At 45.3% G+C, this 23,092-nt stretch overlaps 1 protein-coding gene across 1 annotated transcript; it reads right to left on the bottom strand.

Annotated features, from left to right (window-relative positions):
- Positions 1–968: 968 nt before the first annotated feature.
- Positions 969–22,557, bottom strand: LOC136633596 (5-hydroxytryptamine receptor 3A-like). The gene is made up of 6 exons (XM_066609355.1): positions 22,530–22,557; positions 21,781–21,938; positions 5,672–5,716; positions 2,947–3,056; positions 1,251–1,420; positions 969–1,114 (listed from the first exon to the last, which is right to left on the bottom strand). Exons 1-6 carry the CDS (start codon positions 22,555–22,557, stop codon positions 969–971), a joined length of 657 nt encoding a protein of 218 aa, XP_066465452.1.
- Between the last annotated feature and the right edge of the window lie 535 nt (positions 22,558–23,092).

Here is a 23,092-nt window from a genome sequence, read left to right as displayed (position 1 = left end):
TATTTTGACACCTTTTTGAAAAGCCTATGTTGTATGTGTGTCCAGGTATTCATGTTTTTTCTTCTACTGATCCAACACACTAGTCATTGACCATTAACCAGTAAGATCAACGTGACATCCTTGTCTGTCTTTAGCCCTATCTTTTAATCTACTTTAAAAAATTGAGTTTTAATACTCTCCATATTGTGAAAAATTTATCACAGTGGCTTATGCTGTGTGATAAATTTGAGATGTGGATACCTTTGCTTAAAGGGCATCAGTCACAACCTTTGAGCCTGTTCATGTCTATGGGAGAGTGTGCACACACAACCTTGGGAAAAGAGTTATGTTTTGTGCGTGGGGTGATTTAGTGGGGACACAGCGCTGGAGCGGGGCACCCAGTGAGTATGAAACACAGCTTCACGGACACCTAGATCCCTCACCTTTGAGCCCCATAATGTAGTAGTAGGGCTCAAAGGTGATGACAGATGCCCTTTAACTTTACACCACTCTTAGTTGGCTATATTTAGGCAAATTTTTTCCATGCCAAAATTATTGCTCCATTTGGGATATTTTAGCCGCAGCATTTCTGCTAAGTCCCACCTTCCCCAAGAGGCTACTCACCTTGACTAGTGAGGTGCAGACAATGTCTAAAACATCTAAGAAATCTGACAGATTTTTGAAGCTTGTTGAGACAGAATTCCATCTCATTTAACTTGGTAAATATCCCCCAATGTTTTTTGTATCCCTAAGAGGTTGTTCACCTACCATCCAAGGGTACTGTCCTGGTTTTTAATTCCAAAAACATGATTGGGGTAGAACAACTAGATGGAATTTAGCTCTGCAATTGTAGACATCTGCAGAAACAGACCAATAGGTGGCATCTGACCAATTATGGTAATATTTGCAAAAGCTACATCATATCTAGTGTTTTGATTCTGTGAAAATATGGGAGGTTCTCTAAAGTGTTTTTAAATTAGTCTCTTTCACTACCTGCATTTGACCACTGAGGCCATCACAATCAAAAATGATGAAAGATTGCATGCTCTTATGAACACCGTGCCCCTACGGCTTTCATTGGCCTTACTTGACTTTACTTTGGATACACCAAGTTGACCAAATTGTATTCCATGGCCTGCATAGAAGTAAATCAAGTGCTTTAATGATCATTGAGAAGCCCCGCAGTCTTACCCTCATGATCACAAATCTCCACTTATCTCCAGAATATGGTCAGTTAGTGTCAAATCACAGTAAAAGGATAGTCTACATACCATCGTGAAGCCAACTAGTGAAGGAGACTGAACACCTTTGTGTATCAAATGGGAAGTAGAAGATGTTAAGCCTGCAGGTAGTTGTTATAAGCAACGGTTTGGGGTTAACGACTCTTCCTGTGTTGTGCACATAGACATATGGAGTTTCTGGAGATCTTGTAGCTTCCACACTAAGGCAAAGATATTAAGCAATGGTTACATTTAACCTCAACTATGACATTCTACTCAGGATTTCACTACCGCATATAGAATAAAAGTATTGTGTATCAGTAAAACTTCAGCCTGCTCAATTGAAAGATTATCCTTTTTTTCATTTTTATATACAGTGGGACCAGTAAGTTCTCCTGACATGACATTTTTAGTAAATACTGGCATTCTCCATAAATTAAAAGTTCTGGGGCATTTTTTCTTAAAACTTTGCATTGTGCCAATCCTTTCTTAGGCTGCATACCCATGCTCAGGTACCAACTTGTGGCTGAGATCCCACCCAGCTAAGGCCACTAATATCAGAGTGATCTTGCAAATAAGATGGGCAAGATTGTGTGGCTATTGGAAGCCATGGCTGAGTGGAATCTCATCAGCAAACTGGTACCTGTACATGGGAATACAGTCTTACTGATCCTGTAAATGTATAAGTAAGTTGACAGTTGGGTGTTAACATTTTCTTTGTCAACAATGCTGATAATGTCAGACTGTAGGAACACATGTTATTGACAAGAGGAATGGTAACACCCAGTTCTCAATTTGTCCATACATTTCTGGAAAGAATAACAAAAACAGCACAATGCAGAGTTCTCAAAAAAGCTGTTTTGGTATCATTTTATGGGGAATACACGAACTAGGGCAAAAGCCCCATGTAAAAGAGTTGCCATAGTAGGGGCATGTTTTGATCACTAGGGGTCCAAAAAGCAGAAAAATTGATTAGTAGTTAAAGAGTGTTCCTTGCATTTTGGGTGGCTAATGATCCAATTAGCAGCCAGGTGGGAGAGGGCTGAGCTTATCTCATAATAACTCCAGCTTGGGAAGAGTAATGGGCAAGGGATCCCCCAGGCAACCTGAGACACTGACTGGACTTTCCAATGTGTAAGTGTGCAAACAGGTTGTGCAGAAGCATAGCTGGGGGGTAAGTGGGGCAAATGCCCTTGGCGCAGAAGGTGGGGAGGCACCAGAAGATAGGTTGATTGCATTAGGAGAAATCCTGGTGGGCCAGTCAGGTTACCAGTGCCGCTGGAGATTCCAACAGTGGCTTTTATTTTCAAGTGTGTGGTCCCCACCATTCACTGACATTGGTTGATCTCACACTTGATTGATAGTAAGCAGTGGTGACCACCTACTTGACACATTCACACCCCCTGGGATCCAAATCTAAGAACAGTTCATATAGGGTAAATGGGGGTGAGTATAAACAAAAGAAAGACATAGTCTTCAGGTAATTTATTATCCCCCAGCAAGCTGGGTACTCATTTTACCAAACTCAGAAGGATAGAAGGCTGAGTCAACCTTTAGCTGGCTACCTGAACCATCTGGAGATTGAACTCGCAACCTTCAGTTCACGAGTGAGAGCATAGAACTGCATCTCTGCTGCCTTAACACTCTGCACCACATGAGGCTTATTTGTATGAAGGTTTATACTGCTGTATATTACACATTAATATTCCCTATGTCCAATATCCCTTGGTATGAGATTGATACTTACAACTCTAAAACAATTATGTCAGGAATCCAGATAAGCTGGCCAGGAATGGTAATTTTTTTTACATTGTCATAATCTTTTGGATCCCATGTGAGAAATTCATCTTTCCAAGACTAAGTAAAAACAACAACAGGAATAAGAAAGGAGAAAAGGGTAAAACAGAGCAAAAAGTTGACAAACTATAACTTATATGAATTAATAGTATATAAATTAAATCTACAACAAGAGAGTGAGATGCGGAGTGCAGTTTTCTCTTATAAGCACCCATGGCCAGTCAACTGTTGAGCCAGTTCAGAATTCACTCCACTACTCCCAATCCCTAATAAAACTATGTAGGTGATGCAGTAAGCAGATTATATATACATAGTTGCCAATAGCAACAGGAAGTAACTGCAAAAATGGGCATGATTTGTGAAAATTGATCCCAAAGTTAGACCCCATTTACACTGACAGATGATCGCGCAAAAGTCGCTCAAACAATAGTTTGAGTGACAATTTTGAGCTATCATTTTTGCATAATCTCTAGTAGCTAAGTAGCTACTTAAGAGCTATGCTGGCGGAGTGGGACACCGCTGCTATCACTCAGTGAACAATACAGCTGTTCTGCATAAGCAAACAGCTGTATTGTTCTCTGCGATTACAGCTCGCTGTCAACTACCAGCGGGACACGAGCTGAAAGAATCTTATCAGCGCTGCCAACTGTGATAACAGCCTGCACCACTGATAAGAGTTTATTGCTCAATTCAAGAAAACTAGAATTGAGTGATGAATGACTCGTGCACGAAAATTGCATGATGTCCGTGCATTTGGACACAACGGTAAACGGTCAAAAGACGGCTTTGAGCAAATTTTGAGTGAGAATCGTTGTCTCTAAATGAGCCTTTAGCAGTCTGCAGGCATTTCTGGTTATTTTGGGGGTAATCCTGGGGCAAGAATAACCTTTTTGAATTATGTTGGAAACTGTGAGCATGCTTATGTTGCTAATCTAAATGAGAGCATAACTGAAAAAACAGTTTTTTAATCTACCACGTGTTTTATGCCAATTAGTGGCTAAGTGGCCAGTGGGTGTTCAAGTGTCCCCAATTCTTAGCTGTGAACCTTTCCAAGCATCTTTGCTTTGGTCTTGAGTGATGGCTCTAGTGGTCCTCTGCATCAAAGGTGTCCTATGATGGAGACAACCAATAGACCCTTTAGCCTTCATTTCTTAATCTGCCATGGCAAAATAAAAGTTGTACTGTGCTTGGTTGCTATGGCCAACAAAAACAGTATTTTACATAGTTTTCATAAACGTGCTGTGTCCGTCTAGAGTCCAGGCTGTTTGTCTCATTTTGGAATGGGCTTTGTACAACAGTACCCTGCACACAGCAAGTGACAGGGAATGCCTCAGTAGCTCATAGGAGCTACAGAATTTAACTAGTATTGTGGTCCCTTCACCCCCTGGATGATAGGGTTCTGGCAGTCAGAGCCCCACTGATCAGAAAGTAAATAGCATATCTTAGTTACATGCCATCACTTTTTGGCATCTTGACTTAGATATTTTTAGTGAAGTGGGTCTTCTGTACCAGTTTGACAGTCAGTGTATGGATTAATTTTTCAACGAAAAAATGGAATGTGTTTTGTGGGGCAGATTTTTTAAAGGGGTTGCCTGGTAACAACATTACCCCTCTATCTCCAACTAAAATGACAAAAGAACAGCACTTACTCTTCCTCTTCTGTGTGGATCCAGCGTTGTAGCCCCATCATGGTTCAGATGTTTGTTTTTGCTGAGATGTCATTAGAAATCACTTGACTACTGTAGCTAATCAGAGGCTGCAACATCCACATTCTAAACCCCTGACATCATGCTGGCCTGGATTTGACCACTGATGGCTGGAGAACGGGCAGGGATGTTGTAGTTTCTGGCTGAAACAGTCAGGTGACTACTGTTGGCATGATCAGCAACAACAAAATCCATAAGGACGGCAGGGCTGGATCATTGTGGGAAAGGAGGGGTAAGTACTGCTCTTCCTATTTAAGAGAATTGGAGCTAGAGGGCAATGTTGTCCAGTAAGTGGTCAGCCCCTATAATATAGGTAGATAAAAAGAGATGGATGGATAACCTATTGGTATTTTGCTCAGGGTACAATAACATTTAACAGCCTCCTCCATATCTCAACGAATCATTAGTGTGAGACCATTGCGGAAGGATGAGATAGTAGATGGAGCAGCTTACAAAGAATTATGGCCTGTAGTGGTAAATATGCCGATTTTCTTTATTAGGTGCTAAGAGTTCCAACACATTTTAAGACTGGACTAGTCCCATCGTCAGGAAATAGATGCACTCTTCTATAATTTCTTTGGAAGCAACACGATCTACTATTCAATTTTTCCAGAAAGACAAATACAGATGTGCCCTTCCTTACCATTCTCCTTGGCTCCATATCTGGAGATGTGTGATGACCAGCTTTGAAAAAAGCCTGATTTTGCAAATACTCTATTTGGAAAAGTCTATGCTATATTTATCTGTATACTGACCCAGTGATTGCGATGTAACGGTAGCCCGTTGAGAGTTTTGTTGGCATGGTATGATAATGTGACGAATGTGTGCAATGAGAAATTGGGCTTGTGGAAAGATAAGGGTGGACACATCTGTATCTTCTATGGCTCGCAATCCACATCATTGATTTTCTATTATAAGTATACATGAAGAACTTCAATTATCATTAGAATAATTTGCACTCAAGTTCACCTGTTTAAGCCACATGTAACTTTTTAATAACTGGTCCTTTTCACTCTGAAAAGAAAACAGCAAAATACGAGCAACAAAGAACTGAACGAGTGTGTAAAGATTCATAAAGAAGACATCAAAAACATCAAAAAGCCTTTTTATTACGTGTCACTCAGAGCTTCCCTTATCTCCCATTCACTTAAATAGAGAGACTGCTCATGCACAGACACTTCTCCACTAGTAGCAGGGACTAGCCTATCTTCGGCAGCTGCACTCATCATACTTTATGACATGTCATATTAAGATGTCATAAAAATATTTAACCGGAATCTGACATTTAGAGAGAACAATTTTATTTTCAGATTTTAAAAACATAATGTAAAATATAACAAGCAAAGGAAATATGTTTAATCTGAATTCTAGTTTTATTCATTTCACAAAAATATATTGACATATGCAGCTGAACGAAAAAGTAAGTGAACCCTTTGGAATTACTTGGATTCCTATAATCATTACAAATAAAATGTGGTCTGATTGTTATGTAAGTCACAATTATAGACAAACGCAATCTATGGACACATTCACGCATGATTTCGATGCATGAAAATTATACCAATTTCAGTGAGTATATGAATATGTGTATTTAGAACATTTTTGGTGCATCTGAGTTTTTTAATGCGTGTATTGCATCCATAATCAATGTGCTTTTCATGTGTGAAAAAAATTAATGTAATTATTTTTTTTTACTCAGTTTCCTGCCAATGTGTAAAAATTCAGTTCAGATGCATGTAACTGCATATATTGGTGGGTTTTTGCGCTATCCCATAAACTTTAACGACCTTATCAGACTATGATATAGGCCATTATAGGACAAGCTACGATTTTTTGTTATGTGTTTCAGTTCATCAGTATTTCAGGGACCACATTTTAGTGGTAATTAGTGCAAACACCCAGGTATTTCCAAAAGGCTCACTTAGCTTTTCTTGCAACTGTACCTGACATAGTTTTCATTAAGTTCTAAAAGATAAGGCTCCGTTCAAACTTCTAATCATGTTAGATGCAATAAGGTTTCCCCGCTTTTTGGCCTCAATAACAAACCATTATAATCCAGTAAAAACTAGTGAAACCTGATGGACTCATGATAAGTCAATGGAAACCATCAGGATCCCTTAGATCTGGGGTCTAAGAGGCCACCAGAGTACCAGAAGATCTCTCTGAAGGTCTAGGCTCTGATACTATACTGGACCTCAAAGCTGCAGCAGAATCCTATTTGAAGGTGACTTTAGAGGCAATCACTTGCTACTAGAGATGAGCGAACGTGTTCGTCCGAACTTGATATTCGTGCGAATATTAGGGTGTTCGGGATGTTCGTTATTCGTAACGAACACCATGCGGTGTTCTGGTTACTTTCACTTCCTTCCCTGAGACGTTTGCGCGCTTTTCTGGCCAATTGAAAGACAGGGAAGGCATTACAACTTCCCTCTGCGTCGTTCAAGCCCTATACCACCCCCCTGCTGTGAGTGGCTGGGAGATCAGGTGTCCGCCTAATATAAAAGTCGGCCCCTCCCGCAGCTCGCCTCAGATGCCGTGTGAGTTAGATGAGGGACAGTGCTGTTTGTACCGGAGCTGCTGTAGGGAAAGAATTGTTAGTTAGTGTAGGCTTCAAGACCCCCAAAGGTCCTTATTAGGGCCACTGATAGCTGTGTGTTGGCTGCTGTTAGCAGTGGCAATTTTTTTTCTTCTCAAAATCGTCTCTGCAGAGCGTTGCACCCGGCATTAGGGACAGAAGTGTTGCATAGGCAGGGAGAGTGTTAGGAGTGAGTGTAGCCTTCAAGAACCTCAACGGTCCTTTCTAGGGCCATATTTATCCGTGTGCAGTACTGTGCTGGCTGCTGTTAGCTGTGCTGCATATGTTTTTTCTTCTCAAAATCACCTCTGCAGAGCATTGCACCCTCCATTGATACTGCAGGGAAAGAATTGTGTAGGCAGGGCCACAACACAGTTATTATTCATTGAATATACGCAGTGCTGCCTTTTGGTGGAAAAAAACTGAAAATAATTGTATTTGTCCTGCCTCTGTCCGTCCTAAGGGCGGTGGACACGTGTTGGCTGCGTGTGCAACGTTTAAAAATCAGACGCACCCAGCTACGTTTTACTCCTGGCTTCGCCATTTGCTTTCCTTAATTGGGAAAAAAAATACCTGCTCTGCCAGAGTTAATAACTCTGCTACCCTCACGTTCTGTGACACATTAGCAGGGACACAGCACAGTTATTAAACTTCTCATGTTCATTGAATATACGCAGTGCTGCCTTTTGGTGGAAAAAAACTGAAAAAAAACTATTTGTCCTGCCTCTGTCCGTCCTAAGGGCGGTGGACACGTGTCGGCTGCGTGTGCAACCTTTAAAAATCAGACGCACCCAGCTACGTTTTACTCCTGGCTTCGCCATTTGCTTTCCTTAATTGGGAAAAAAAATACCTGCTCTGCCAGAGTTAATAACTCTGCTACCCTCACGTTCTGTGACACATTAACAGGGACACAGCACAGTTATTAAACTTCTCATGTTCATTGAATATACGCAGTGCTGCCTTTTGGTGGAAAAAACCGGAAAAAAAACCTCATTGTCCTGCCTCTGTCCGTCCTAAGGGCGGTGGACACGTGTTGGCTGCGTGTGCAACGTTTAAAAATCAGACGCACCCAGCTAGGTTTTACTCCTGGCTTCGCCATTTGCTTTCCTTAATTGGGAAAAAAAATACCTGCTCTGCCAGAGTTAATAACTCTGCTACCCTCACGTTCTGTGACACATTAGCAGGGACACAGCACAGTTATTAAACTTCTCATGTTCATTGAATATAGGCAGTGCTGCATTTTGGTGGAAAAAAACTGAAAAAAAAACTATTTGTCCTGCCTCTGTCCGTCCTAAGGGCTGTGGACACGTGTCGGCTGCGTGTGCAACGTTTAAAAATCAGACGCACCCAGCTACGTTTTACTCCTGGCTTCGCCATTTGCTTTCCTTAATTGGGAAAAAAAATACCTGCTCTGCCAGAGTTAATAACTCTGCTACCCTCACGTTCTGTGACACATTAGCAGGGACACAGCACAGTTATTAAACTTCTCATGTTCATTGAATATACGCAGTGCTGCCTTTTGGTGGAAAAAACTGAAAAAAACCATTTGTCCTGCCTCTGTCCATCCTAAGGGCGGTGGACACGTGTCGGCTGCGTGTGCAACGTTTAAAAATCAGACGCACCCAGCTACGTTTTACTCCTGGCTTCGCCATTTGCTTTCCTTAATTGGGAAAAAAAATACCTGCTCTGCCAGAGTTAATAACTCTGCTACCCTCACGTTCTGTGACACATTAGCAGGGACACAGCACAGTTATTAAACTTCTCATGTTCATTGAATATACGCAGTGCTGCCTTTTGGTGGAAAAAAACTGAAAAAAAAACTATTTGTCCTGCCTCTGTCCGTCCTAAGGGCTGTGGACACGTGTCGGCTGCGTGTGCAACATTTAAAAATCAGACGCACCCAGCTACGTTTTACTCCTGGCTTCGCCATTTGCTTTCCTTAATTGGGAAAAAAAATACCTGCTCTGCCACAGTTAATAACTCTGCTACCCTCACGTTCTGTGACACATTAGCAGGGACACAGCACAGTTATTAAACTTCTCATGTTCATTGAATATACGCAGTGCTGCCTTTTGGTAGAAAAAAACTGAAAAAAAAACTATTTGTCCTGCCTCTGTCCGTCCTAAGGGCTGTGGACACGTGTCGGCTGCGTGTGCAACGTTTAAAAATCAGACGCACCCAGCTATGTTTTACTCCTGGCTTCGCCATTTGCTTTCCTTAATTGGGAAAAAAAATACCTGCTCTGCCAGAGTTAATAACTCTGCTACCCTCACGTTCTGTGACACATTAGCAGGGACACAGCACAGTTATTAAACTTCTCATGTTCATTGAATATACGCAGTGCTGCCTTTTGGTGGAAAAAAAACTGAAAAAAAACAATTTGTCCTGCCTCTGTCCGTCCTAAGGGCGGTGGACACGTGTTGGCTGCGTGTGCAACGTTTAAAAATCAGACGCACCCAGCTAGGTTTTACTCCTGGCTTCGCCATTTGCTTTCCTTAATTGGGAAAAAAAATACCTGCTCTGCCAGAGTTAATAACTCTGCTACCCTCACGTTCTGTGACACATTAGCAGGGACACAGCACAGTTATTAAACTTCTCATGTTCATTGAATATACGCAGTGCTGCATTTTGGTGGAAAAAAACTGAAAAAAAAACTATTTGTCCTGCCTCTGTCCATCCTAAGGGCGGTGGACACGTGTCGGCTGCGTGTGCAACGTTTAAAAATCAGACGCACCCAGCTACGTTTTACTCCTGGCTTCGCCATTTGCTTTCCTTAATTGGGAAAAAAAATACCTGCTCTGCCAGAGTTAATAACTCTGCTACCCTCACGTTCTGTGACACATTAGCAGGGACACAGCACAGTTATTAAACTTCTCATGTTCATTGAATATACGCAGTGCTGCCTTTTGGTGGAAAAAAACTGAGAAAAAAACTATTTGTCCTGCCTCTGTCCATCCTAAGGGCTGTGGACACGTGTCGGCTGCGTGTGCAACGTTTAAAAATCAGACGCACCCAGCTACGTTTTACTCCTGGCTTCGCCATTTGCTTTCCTTAATTGGGAAAAAAAATACCTGCTCTGCCAGAGTTAATAACTCTGCTACCCTCACGTTCTGTGACACATTAGCAGGGACACAGCACAGTTATTAAACTTCTCATGTTCATTGAATATACGCAGTGCTGCCTTTTGGTGGAAAAAAACTGAAAAAAAAACTATTTGTCCTGCCTCTGTCCGTCCTAAGGGCTGTGGACACGTGTCGGCTGCGTGTGCAACGTTTAAAAATCAGACGCACCCAGCTACGTTTTACTCCTGGCTTCGCCATTTGCTTTCCTTAATTGGGAAAAAAAATACCTGCTCTGCCAGAGTTAATAACTCTGCTACCCTCACGTTCTGTGACACATTAGCAGGGACACAGCACAGTTATTAAACTTAGATTATTCATTCACTAGAGGCAGTGGGGCCTTTCGTTTTCAAAAAAGGGAAAAAATTATATTTGGCTGCAGTCTTGCGCCAATTTATTTCCTGCCTGTGAAATCAAATCACTGGTAATACAGCATGCTGAGGGGTAGGGGTAGGCCTAGAGGACGTGGACGCGGCCGAGGACGCGGAGGGCCAAGTCAGGGTGTGGCACAGGCCGAGCTCCTGATCCCGGTGTGTCGCAGCCGACTGCTGCGCGATTAGGAGAGAGGCACGGTTATTAGAAAATGAGCAGTGTGAGCAGGTCCTGTCCTGGATGGCAGAAAGTGCTTCGAGCAACCTATCGTCAACACGCAGTTCTGCGCCGTCCACTGCTGCAAATCCGAATCCTCTGTCTGCTGCTCCTCCTTCCTCCCAGCCTCCTCACTCCACTACAATGACACCTGCTCAGGAGCTGGAACACTCCCAGGAACTGTTCTCGGGCCCCTGCTTAGATTGGGCAGCAGCGGTTCCTCTCCCACCAGAGGAGTTTATCGTCACTGATGCCCAACCATTCGAAAGTTCCCGGGGTCCGGGGGAAGAGGCTGGGGACTTCCGCCAACTGTCTCAACAACTTTCTGTGGGTGAGGAGGACGATGACGATCAGACACAGTTGTCTTGCAGTGAGGTAGTAGTAAGGGCAGTAAGTCCGAGGGAGCAGCGCACAGAGGATTCGGAGGAAGAGCAGCAGGACGATGAGGTGACTGACCCCACCTGGTGTGCAACACTTACTCAGGAGGACAGGTCTTCAGAGGGGGAGTCAAGGGCATCAGCAGGGCAGGTTGCAAGAGGCAGTGCGGTGGCCAGGGGTAGAGGCAGGGCCAGACCGAATAATCCACCAAGTGTTTCCCAAAGCGCCCCCTCGCGCCATGCCACTCTGCAGAGGCCGAGGTGCTCTAAGGTCTGGCAGTTTTTCACAGAGACGCCTGATGACCGACGAACAGTGGTGTGCAACCTTTGTTGCGCAAAGCTCAGCCGGGGAGCCAACACCAACAGCCTCACCACCACCACCATGCGCAGACATATGATGGCCAAGCACCCCACAAGGTGGGACGAAGGCCGTTCAGCGCCTCCGGTTTGCACCCCTGCCTCTCCCCCTGTGCCCCAACCTGCCACTGAGATGCAACCCCCCTCTCAGGACACAGGCACTACCGCCTCATGGCCTGCACCCACACCCTCATCTCCGCTGTCCTCGGCCCCATCCAGCAGTGTAGTTCAGCGCACCGTCCAGCCGTCGCTTGCGCAAGTGTTCGAGCGCAAGCGCAAGTACGCCGCCACGCACCCGCACGCTCAAACGTTAACCGTCCGCATAGCAAAATTCATCAGCCTTGAGATGCTGCCGTATAGGGTTGTGGAAACTGAGTCCTTCAAAAGTATCATGGAGGCGGCGGCCCCGCGCTACTCAGTTCCCAGTCGCCACTACTTTTCCCGATGTGCCGTCCCAGCCCTGCACGACCACGTCTCCCGCAACATTGTACGCGCCCTCACCAACGCGGCTACTGCCACGGTCCACTTAACAACGGACACGTGGACAAGCACAGGCGGGCAGGGCCACTACATCTCCCTGACGGCACATTGGGTGAATTTAGTGGAGGCTGGGACAGAGTCAGAGCCTGGGACCGCTCACGTCCTACCCACCCCCAGAATTGCGGGCCCCAGCTCGGTGCTGGTATCTGCGGAGGTGTATGCTTCCTCCACTAATGCACCCTCCTCCTCCTCCTCCTCCTCTGTCTCGCAATCAAGATGTGTTAGCAGCAGCATGTCGCCAGCAGTCGGTGTCGCGCGGTGTGGCAGCACAGCGGTGGGCAAGCGTCAGCAGGCCGTGCTGAAACTACTCAGCTTAGGCGATAAGAGGCACACGGCCCACGAACTGCTGCAGGGTCTGACACAGCAGACCGACCGCTGGCTTGCGCCGCTGAGCCTCCAACCGGGCATGGTCGTGTGTGACAACGGCCGTAACCTGGTGGCGGCTCTGCAGCTCGGCAGCCTCACGCACGTGCCATGCCTGGCCCACATCTTTAATTTGGTGGTTCAGCGCTTTCTGAAAAGCTACCCACGCTTGTCAGACCTGCTCGTAAAGGCGCGCCGCCTCTGCTCACATTTCCGCAAGTCCCACACGGATGCTGCCACCCTGCGCACCCTGCAACATCACTTTAAGCTGCCAGTGCACCGACTGCTGTGCGACGTGCCCACACGGTGGAACTCTACGCTCCACATGTTGGCCAGGCTCTATGAACAACGTAGAGCTATAGTCGAATACCAACTCCAACATGGGCGGCGCAGTGGGAGTCAGCCTCCTCAATTCCTTTCAGAAGAGGGGGCCTGGTTGGCAGACATCTGCCATGTCCTTGGTAATTTTGAGGAGTCTACCCAGGTGGTGAGCGGCGATGCTACAATCATTAGCGTCACCATTCCTCTGCTATGCATCTTGAGAAATTCCCTGCAAACCATAAAGGCAGCTGCTTTGCGCTCGGAAACGGGGGCGGAGGAAGACAGTATGCCGCTGGATAGTCAGGGCACCCTCCTGTCTATTTCTCAGCGCGTACAGGAGGAGGAGGAGGAGCATGAGGAGGATGAGGAGGAGGGGGAAGAGACAGCTTGGCCCGCTGCTGACGGTACACCGGCTGATTGCCTGTCATCCTTTCAGCGTGTATGGCCTGAGGAGGAGGAGGAGGATCCTGAAAGTGATCTTCCTAGTGAAGACAGCCATGTGTTGCGTACTGGTACCCTGGCACACATGGCTGACTTCATGTTAGGATGCCTTTCTCGTGACCCTCACGTTGCACGCATTCTGGCCACAACGGATTACTGGGTGTACACACTGCTCGACCCATGCTATAAGGAGAACCTGCCCACTCTCATTCCCGAAGAGGAAAGGGGTCGAGAGTGTTGCTATACCACAGGACCCTTGCGGACAAGCTGATGGTAAAATTCCCAGCCGACAGCGCTAGTGGCAGAAGGCGCAGTACCGAGGGCAAGGTAGCAGGGGAGGTGCGGAGATCGAGCAGCATGTACATCCCAGGCAGAGCAACAGTCTTTAAGGGCCTGGCCAGCTTTGTGGCTCCCCACCAAGACTGTGTCACCGCTCCCCAGTCAAGGCTGAGTCGGCGGGAGCACTGTAAAAGGATGGTGAGGGAGTACGTAGCCGATCGCACGACCATCCTCGGTGACGCCTCTGCCCCCTACAACTACTGGGTGTCGAAGCTGGACACGTGGCCTGAACTAGCGCTGTATGCCCTGGAGGTGCTTGCTTGTCCTGCGGCTAGAGTCTTGTCGGAGAGGGTGTTTAGTGCGGCTGGGGGAATCATCACAGATAAGCGTAGCCGCTTGTCAACCGACAGTGCCGACAGGCTAACACTCATCAAGATGAACAAAGGCTGGATTTCCCCAGACTTCTGTTCTCCACCAGCGGACAGCAGCGATACGTAAGCAATACGTAGGCTGCACCCGCGGATGGAAGCTATGTTCTCTCTCACCATCCAAAACGGGGACATTTCTGCTTCATCAATCTGTGTCTAATATTCCTCCTCCTCCTCCTGCTCCTCCTCCTGAAACCTCACGTAATCACGCTGAACGGGCAATTTTTCTTAGGGCCACAAGGCTCACTCAAATAATTTTTCTGAACAATTTTTATAAGTTTCAATGCGCTTAAAAGCGTTGGAACTTTAACTTGAACCAATTTTTCGTTACACTGGGCTGCCTCCAGGCCTAGTTACCACTTAAGCCACATTAACCAAAGCGATTCACCTGCCATCTTGGTTGGGCATGGCCAATTTTTACTGACGTACATTAGTACTGTTGGTACACCAATTTTTTGGGCCCTCACCTACAGTGTAATCATAGTAATTTCTATGTTCTTCGCCTGCACTCATGGTACAGAAAGGTGTGTGGGGTTGGCCTACACTTTAGCTACATAAATGTAACTTGTGCCTTGGCTATACTAAGGCTACTGAAATGGAACTAAGACTGCGCTCCCACTATACTGCTGCTTCAGAATTGTTACTGGGGCCTGTCTTGAGTGCTACTATTGCTGACATGGAACGAAGACTGCGCTCCCGCTATACTGCTGCTTCGGAATTGTTACTGGGGCCTGTCTTGAGTGCTACTATTGCTGACATGGAACGAAGACTGCGCTCCCGCTATACTGCTGCTTCGGAATTGTTACTGGGGCCTGTCTTGAGTGCTACTATTGCTGACATGGAACGAAGACTGCGCTCCTCCTATAATGCTGCTACTGATATGTTAGTGGGGCCTGTCCTAATGCTACGGCTGAAATGTTACGAATTCTGGGCTCTGCCTATACCGCTGCTAATGGTATGTCTCTGGGGTGTGGAAACAGAGGCTTCACAAAGACATGATGGCGGCGAGGCCATTTCCCACCGACGCAGTTACTGTTAAGGTGCATATAACCACGGACACGTGGAGAGGACACGTAGTGCCTCAAAAACATCCCCCTCCTCCTCCAACAGGGAAAACATTCTTGGCAAATGCCTTTGCATTGGTTCGTCTGGTGGCAGTCCAAGAATTTCACCTTTACCGACACTACAAGAGAGCCCCCACACCATCCCCCCGCCACGGCCCACTTAATCCTGGCCACATTCCGAAAACCAACAAAATACAACCGTGCTACTAGGTCCGCAGTCACCACCACATTACCACCAACGCGGTTACTGTTAAGGTGCATATTACCACGGACACGTGGAGAGGACACGTAGTGCCTCAAAAACATCCCCCTCCTCCTCCAACAGGGAAAACATTCTTGGCAAATGCCTTTGCATTGGTTCGTCTGGTGGCAGTCCAAGAATTTCACCTTTACCGACACTACAAGAGAGCCCCCACACCATCCCCCCGCCACGGCCCACTTAATCCTGGCCACATTCCGAAAACCAACAAAATACAACCGTGCTACTAGGTCCGCAGTCACCACCACATTACCACCAACGCGGTTACTGTTAAGGTGCATATTACCAGTCTGACTGGGGCATGCAGACACCTTGACAGAATGAATAGTGTGTGGCACATAGGTTCCCCATTGCTATGCCCACGTGTGCAGCTCCTGATGGCGGTGGCACAGGATTATATTTCTCATTGCTTCTGTACAGCATTGTGGGCTATCGCCCCGCCCCTTTTAAAGAGGGTCGCTGCCTAGCCGTGCCAACCCTCTGCAGTGTGTGCCTGCGGTTCCTCCTCATGGCAGACGCACTTCTAAATAGACATGAGTGTGGCGTGGCATGAGGGCAGCTGAAGGCTGCGCAGGGACACTTTGGTGTGCGCTGTGGGGGGGAGGGGGCGCGGTTGGGCAGCATGTAACCCAGGAGAAGTGGCAGTGGAGTGTCATCCAGGCAGTGATTGTGCTTTGTTGGAGGTAGTGTGGTGCTTAGCAAAGGTATGCCATGCTAATGAGGGCTTTTCAGAAGTAAAAGTTGTTGGGAGGGGGGGGGGCCCACTCTTGCCGCTATTGTGGCTTAATAGTGGGTCCTGGGAACTTGAGATGCAGCCCAACATGTAGCCCCTCGCCTGCCCTATCCTTTGCTGTGTTGTTCCCATCACTTTCTTAAATTGCCCAGATTTTCACACATGAAAACCTTAGCGAGCATCGGCGAAATACAAAAATGTTCTGGTCGCCCATTGACTTCAATGGGGTTCGTTGTTCGAAACGAACCCTCGAGCATCGCGGGAAGTTTGTTCCGAATAACGAACACCCGAACATTTTGGTGTTCGCTCATCTCTACTTGCTACTATGGTCTATGTCTTATATGTTGATTCACAAATAACCTATTAAATCTTATGGATGAAATGTCCTGTGTGTGCAATCATAATAGGAATGTCTCATTTTCTGTAAAGGTGTAGATTCAACCTACAGAATAATTTCCTCCTGAGGCCTAATAAACCCCAGTCTGACACTGATTAGATCTGTTACAAACCAAATTCTTCATATCCATAGAGAGAAATGGATACTAAATGATGGAGCACCCTAAGGGGTTCTCTGCAAATAGTGCAGTGGTGGTGGTCCTAATGAATGGCTTCACTAATAGAACAAAGCAGTGCTGCTGGCCTGGGCGATTGCTACCCTATAGGTGAGTGAGCGTGGTAAGTCACAGGGTGGATAAACGCAAGGAAAGGAGGATATGGTGCACATGTATAATAACTAGAGATGAGCGAACGCGTTCGTCCGAGCTTGATATTCGTGCGAATATTAGGGTGTTCGGGATGTTCGTTATTCGTAACGAACACCATGCGGTGTTCTGGTAAATTAAACTTTCTTCCCTGAGACGTTAGCGCTTTTTTTTGGCCAATATAAAGACAGGGAAGGCATTACAACTTCCCCCTGCAACGTTTAAGCCCTATACCACCCCCCTGCTGTGAGTGGCTGGGGAGATAAGGTGTCACCCGAGTATTGAAATCTGCCCCTCCCGCTGCTCGCTATGGATGCATTCTATATGCGCTCAATGGGGCCAGCGGCAGCAGCGCTGACCCCATTGAGAACATATAGAAGACAAATCCTTCTTCTCTGGCACAGCTGTAACAGCTGTAGCAGAGAAGAACGATGTTTGCCCATTGAATTCAATGGAGCGGCAATACAGCATGTTCCACTGAATGCAATGGGCTGCCGGCGATCGCAGGATGAATGGTCGGAAAGGGGTTAAATATATAACCCCTTTCCTGCAATTCATCCAGAAATGTGTTACACTAAAAATATATACCGGCGTATAAGGCGACCGGGCGTATAAGACGACCCCCCAACTGTCACCTTATACGCCGGTAATACAGTGGAGCAAAGAATAAAAATCATTACTTACGTTTTTAGATGATCTGCGGCGCTCCGGCAGGCTGTCACTCCCTCCTGGTCCACGGCAGAGTATTGCTTTCTCCACGAAAGACTTTAAATCCCTGCCTCCAGAAGCACATGTGCCTTCAGCCAATCACAGCCAATGACAATGATGTCATTGAATGGCTGTGATTGGCTGTGTTTCTGGAGGCGGGGATTTCAAGGCTTGAAATCCCCGCCTCCAGAAACACAGCCTATCACAGCCATTCAATGACATCATTGTCATTGGCTGTGATTGGCTGAAGGCACGTGTCTTCCTGGAGGCAGGGATTTAAAGCCTTTCATAGAGAAAGCTTGTCTGCCGTGGACCAGGAGGGAGTGACAGCCTGCAGGAGCACCGCAGATCATCTAAAAACGTAAGTAATGCTTTTTATTCTTTGCTCCACTGTATTGCCGGCGTATAAGGTGACAGTTGGGGGGTCGTCTTATACGCCCGGTCGCCTTATACGCCGGTATATATTTTTAGTGTAACACATTTCTGGATGAATTGCAGGAAAGGGGTTATATATTTAACCCCTTTCTGACCATTCATCCTGCGATCGCCGGCAGCCCATTGCATTCAGTGGAACCTGCTGTATTGCCGCTCCATTGAATTCAATGGGCAAACATCGTTCTTCTCTGCTACAGCTGTTACAGCTGTGCCAGAGGAGGACGATCTTTATGCTGACAGTGGGGGGGGGGGGGGGGGGCCACTCTTGCCGCTATTGTGGCTTAATAGTGGGACCTGTGAACTTGAGATGCAGCCCATCATGTAGCCCCTCGCCTGCCCTATCCGTCACTGTGTCATTCCCATCACTTTCCTGAATTGCCCAGATTTTCACACATGAAAACCTTAGCGAGCATCGGCGAAATACAAAAATGTTCTGGTCGCCCATTGACTTCAATGGGGTTCGTTGTTCGAAACGAACCCTCGAGCATCACGGGAAGTTCGTTACGAATAACGAACACCCGAACATTTTGGTGTTCGCTCATCTCTAATAATAACATGTAATGAATCACAGAATAAAGTTGCAACCTGACTTTTCTTTTATTTAAATCAGTGAATAATTGGGACAACCAAACCCGTTCATCGTATAAAGTGGGGCAGTGCACATTTATAGCTGCACCAAACACTTATTTGTACCCAGTGGAAAGAGAAGTAACAGGATTGACAATCTTGCTGTGTCTCTGTCCATTGGGCACAGTTAAGCCTTTGGTGCAGCTATAGCTGTGCACTGTCCTGCTCTATCTGACAAAAGGGTTTGGTTGTTCCAAAACCCAATATATTGACTGGTTTAAATAAAAGAGAAGTCAGATCGCAACTTGATTCTGTGATTCATTCCAGGCTATCATATCCATAGTTGCTCCTGTAAAATTGTAATCCTTCAATGTCATGGTCAGCTGCCAATGCAATAAATCTGCATCCCAGGGTATTATTCTTAATTGCATTTTGTAAATATTACTTTTTACTCCAACTTCATTTCTAGGGATGTTAAGAAGGAGAAATTGTATAGACCGCAAGCAGGCCTACAGATAAAACGGTTAGCAATGGATACTTTTGTTGGGGAATGAGGGTGGGCTGGGGTGTTCTACTTGGTGTTATGTATAGATGTAGAAAATATTAACTTGACATTTAATGAGTTCTAACTTGACTACAATGTACCATGAGGTTCATGACTGCTATGTCTATACCATGGGAGAAGCTAAGCTTACTACTGAATTGATGTTTCTAGGGACATATAGAACAGGTATGGAGAAATAAAAGCAGGAATTGTAGTTTGTTCCCTTTCTGTTGTGCTAGCTCCAAATTATGTTTGGAGGACAAATCTGTTTTGCAAAAGAAATCATAAGTAGTCAAATGGAAATGGACATGGCTTTATTTGTATAACTTTTGTTTTTGAATAATGTTTAGCAAATTGTGGGAAATATTTGCGGCTTGTTCTAAGTGGTTTATCAGAGGAATGATTTGCCAGAAATTTCCTGTAGCTTTGAATATTATTTGAAGACTCAGGTTTGAGGTGAAGTACCAGGATGGTTATTTGTTTAAGTACTCTACTTACAGATTAAAATATTAACATGTTTAACCTTTGGCAACCCACATGATTATCAGTGATGAATGAAAAGAAATATTCTTGAAGCAAGTAAAGAGCTACGGTAGGACTTAGTAAAAAAAAATCTAGGTCTGAAGAGAAGAAGCTATTGTAAGAGTTAGCAGAATAAACTATTGCAAGAGTTAGAGGAAGATGATATGGTAAAAGTTAGTAGAAGCTATTATAAAAGTGAGTCGGAGAAGCTATGTTATGGTAAGAGTTAGTATGGCTTAGTGGAGGAAGTTATTCTAAAAGTTACTGGAAGCAGCTCTGGTAAGAGATATATTAAAAAAAGACACAGGTCCATCAAGTCCAACCTTTCTCGATCGATTATATATTGCTAATTGTTAGATTAATTATAGACTTCAATGCCATTTATGAGAAAAGCTTGCAGTACATTTTTAAGGTACTGGTACATCTTGTCTCTACCAGAAGTGTGGGTGGAGATATGGTTATGTCCTGGTGGAGATGTAGTGAGTGCCCACAGCTGGCGATTGGCTGGCTTTACGTCAGCTGAAGAGTAAGACTGTGGATGACACAGTTTGTGGGACGTGGAAAAGGAGAGCATGGACCCGGCTTCTGCATTGGCGGGAGACCGGACCAGGCTTCAGCATCAGCGGTGAACGGGATGATTGCAGGCCCTCCTTCAGCATTGGCGGTGGACAGCAGGAGACATTGCAGCACAGATGGGTGGCCGCCGGGAACAGAGACAGCAGGGGATGGGAGCACAGCTAATCTGGTGCTATTTACAATGATGCTGACTTCACTGCGGTTGTCTCAAGAGAACCAGCAATGTGACAGTGGGCCCAGAGATAGGAGGGCTAGTGGAAGACTTACAGCACCAGAGCCGGAAGGGTAGAAGGGAGAGTGGCTTCAAAAAAGACACTAGCTGGGAGAGGATATGATGTGCGAACGGCGGCGACAGTGACAGGAGGCAGGAGGTGAGATGCTTCATGGCCGGCTACAGTGACAGTGGCTAGGACCTGACATGCTGTGTGTGGTGGAGCAGCTGAAACCTAGGGACCTCAGATACTGACAGGCGGGAGAGGTGGAACATGAGATGCTGTGTGCGGGGAGCAGCCAATACATTGTTGGGGTCGTTAACTGCTCCCTCCCCTATAACACAACGCAGCCAACCTCTGTTCCCACCCTTTCTTCCGGTGGAGACAAGATGCACCAGTGGCGCTTTTTTACATTTTGACATTAGTATATCTTGGGGTTGATCATTACATAGCTTGACTAGTCTAATTGTAAAGAACTATTTCCAACATTGATGTCTAATTTGCCTCTCTTCCACATATAATGAAAGCCAGTTCTTTGTACTGACCACACATACATGTAAATGAGATTATCTTTAAGATGTTATTTTCCAAGCCAAACAAGCCAGATTTTTCTAACATTTCATAATAAGTGAGACCTCCCATTCCATTTACTAATCCAATTACAATTATTAATCTAGTTGCCTTTGTACCCTCTCCAGTTCTCTGACAAGCTTTTTAGAATGTATAACCTAAAACTGAGGCCTTATTCACAATAAAACGTTGTCCGAAAATCACGACCACTTGAAGCATTGGATTCCAATACATTCGTTCAGATGGGTGACAGTTAAAATCATCCGTCCAGAAAAAATATCACATACAGTGCCAATTCCGGCTGCCATTTTTACACGCAGGTGCAAAAGATAGGACTTGCAGAGGGGAGGGAGTTTAGCAGAGCTGAACTCTCTACCCCTGGCTGATGGTATGGTATCTATGCCAGAGCCCGGCCATCTGAACGGGCGAGAAATCGGGAGATGCAGTACTGACTTGGTCATGGCTGCCTCTCCATGCAATTTTTGGCCGCGATGAGGGCGGCTGAAATGTGCAGCACCCATGTGAATAAAGCCTGAATCCCATAGAGTTAATATAAAAAGATATGGTGCGAGTTAGTTGAATAAGCTCTTATAGAAGGTGATAGAAGAAGGTTTGTTAGTAATTACAAGAAGTTGTAGGAGTTAGTGAAAGAAGCTATGGTAGGAATTAGAAGAAGAATCTTGTGTAGGACTAAACTGAAGCTATTGAAGGTGTTAATAGAAGACAACGTCCTTTGCTAAAGACAGTGAGAAGGAGCAAAAAAAAAAATAACAGACAGACAAGAAATTTTATAGCTTACCACACCCAGAATGGCATAAACAACCATATCTATTTGCACTATTGTCGTTTTTCTCCAATCATAGACGGGCCTCATTGACTTCTTGTATCCATTCAACAAGTGCTCATTGAGCCTTGCAAGAGTTGGCTTAAGGGGTTTTGAATGGTTAGTGTCTTGGACTTCAAAACAAAAAATGTTGAGCCAGTTCAATAAAAATAAGTTCATGGCATTGTCTATATCATTCAAACATTAACCTTAGATCACTAATAGAGATGAGCGAATATACTCGTTTCGAGTAATTACTCGATCGAGCACCTCTATTTTCGAGTAATTCCGTACTCAGGTGAAAAGATTCGGGGGGCGCCGGGGGGTGGGGGGAGGCATGGCGGAGCGGGGGGTAGCAGCGGGGAACAGGGGGGAGCCCTCTCTCTCTCCCTTCCCTCCCACTCCCCGCTGCAACCCCCCACTCACCCACGGCGCCCCCCAAATATTTTTGCCCGAGTACGGAAGTACTCGAAAATCGCGGCGAAAATCGCTCATCTCTAATCACTAAATATATTTTCGAGTTACGCTGTCTCTACATATTAGTCTCACAGACTAACAAAATTAAACTTCAATATTTTATTTATTTCTCGTATTTAATAGTGAAAAGGTAACTTATATGAAAGGACATTTAATAAACTTACCGAAAAATGATCATCAAACTAAATAAACTTATTTCCTGCAGTCATTGCAAACGGGAACTGTGTGTTTGATACACATGGCCTTACTGTAGGAGCGGCATGAAAACATGGTCATTCTGTGTTTGTGGCATGGACAAACTGTACTCATTTTGCATTTGTTTGGCTGTGCTGGAGAAGTACTTGCCACAACACTTTCAATTTTCAAAATATCTTTGCTTTAATATCCCTCCTCATGGTCGCAGTATCGAAACGTTCCCACAACCACGGCTCAGTGAGAGTATCTGTGAGACTAATGTTTAGTGATCTAGAGTTACTGTATTAACAAAGCATTATTCTATTCTATTTATCTTGTGTTTTAGCCTATATCACCAAGAACATTGTCTATCCAACATATACTCAAAAATAGTGCTGAGGGAACTTTTGAAGTACAGTTCAGCTAGTTTGCCAAGATACCACATACACTTATAGAATAAGAGGAGGAAAGAGGAGCATGGTAGCTCAGTTATCAGCACTGCTGCCTTGTAAAACTGGGGTCTTGGGTTTAAATCTGACCAAGGGCAACATCTGTGGGACAGAAAATATTAAGTGATGTAATATGTATGTGCTATATAGGTAAGGCTGTTTATTATGAAACATACAAGCTCGATGCA

The sequence above is a fragment of the Eleutherodactylus coqui genome, chromosome 6, assembly GCF_035609145.1.
Source record: "Eleutherodactylus coqui strain aEleCoq1 chromosome 6, aEleCoq1.hap1, whole genome shotgun sequence".
Classification (NCBI taxonomy): domain Eukaryota; kingdom Metazoa; phylum Chordata; class Amphibia; order Anura; family Eleutherodactylidae; genus Eleutherodactylus; species Eleutherodactylus coqui.
Note: the sequence above shows the minus strand (reverse complement) of the source record. Positions and strands in the feature narration are given on the sequence as shown.

What these genes read in the sequence shown, in the direction of transcription:
- LOC136633596 (XM_066609355.1), bottom strand. Translation starts at nt 22,557, where the DNA reads ATGACCATGTTTTCATGCCGCTCCTACA. An exon ending in GACATAATTGTTTTAGAGTT is followed by an intron (nt 1,421 to 2,946) that starts GTAAGTATCAAT and finishes TCTTTGCCTTAG; the next exon opens with TGTGGAAGCTACAAGATCTC. An exon ending in CACTAGTTGGCTTCACGATG is followed by an intron (nt 1,115 to 1,250) that starts GTATGTAGACTA and finishes ACTTCTATGCAG; the next exon opens with GCCATGGAATACAATTTGGT.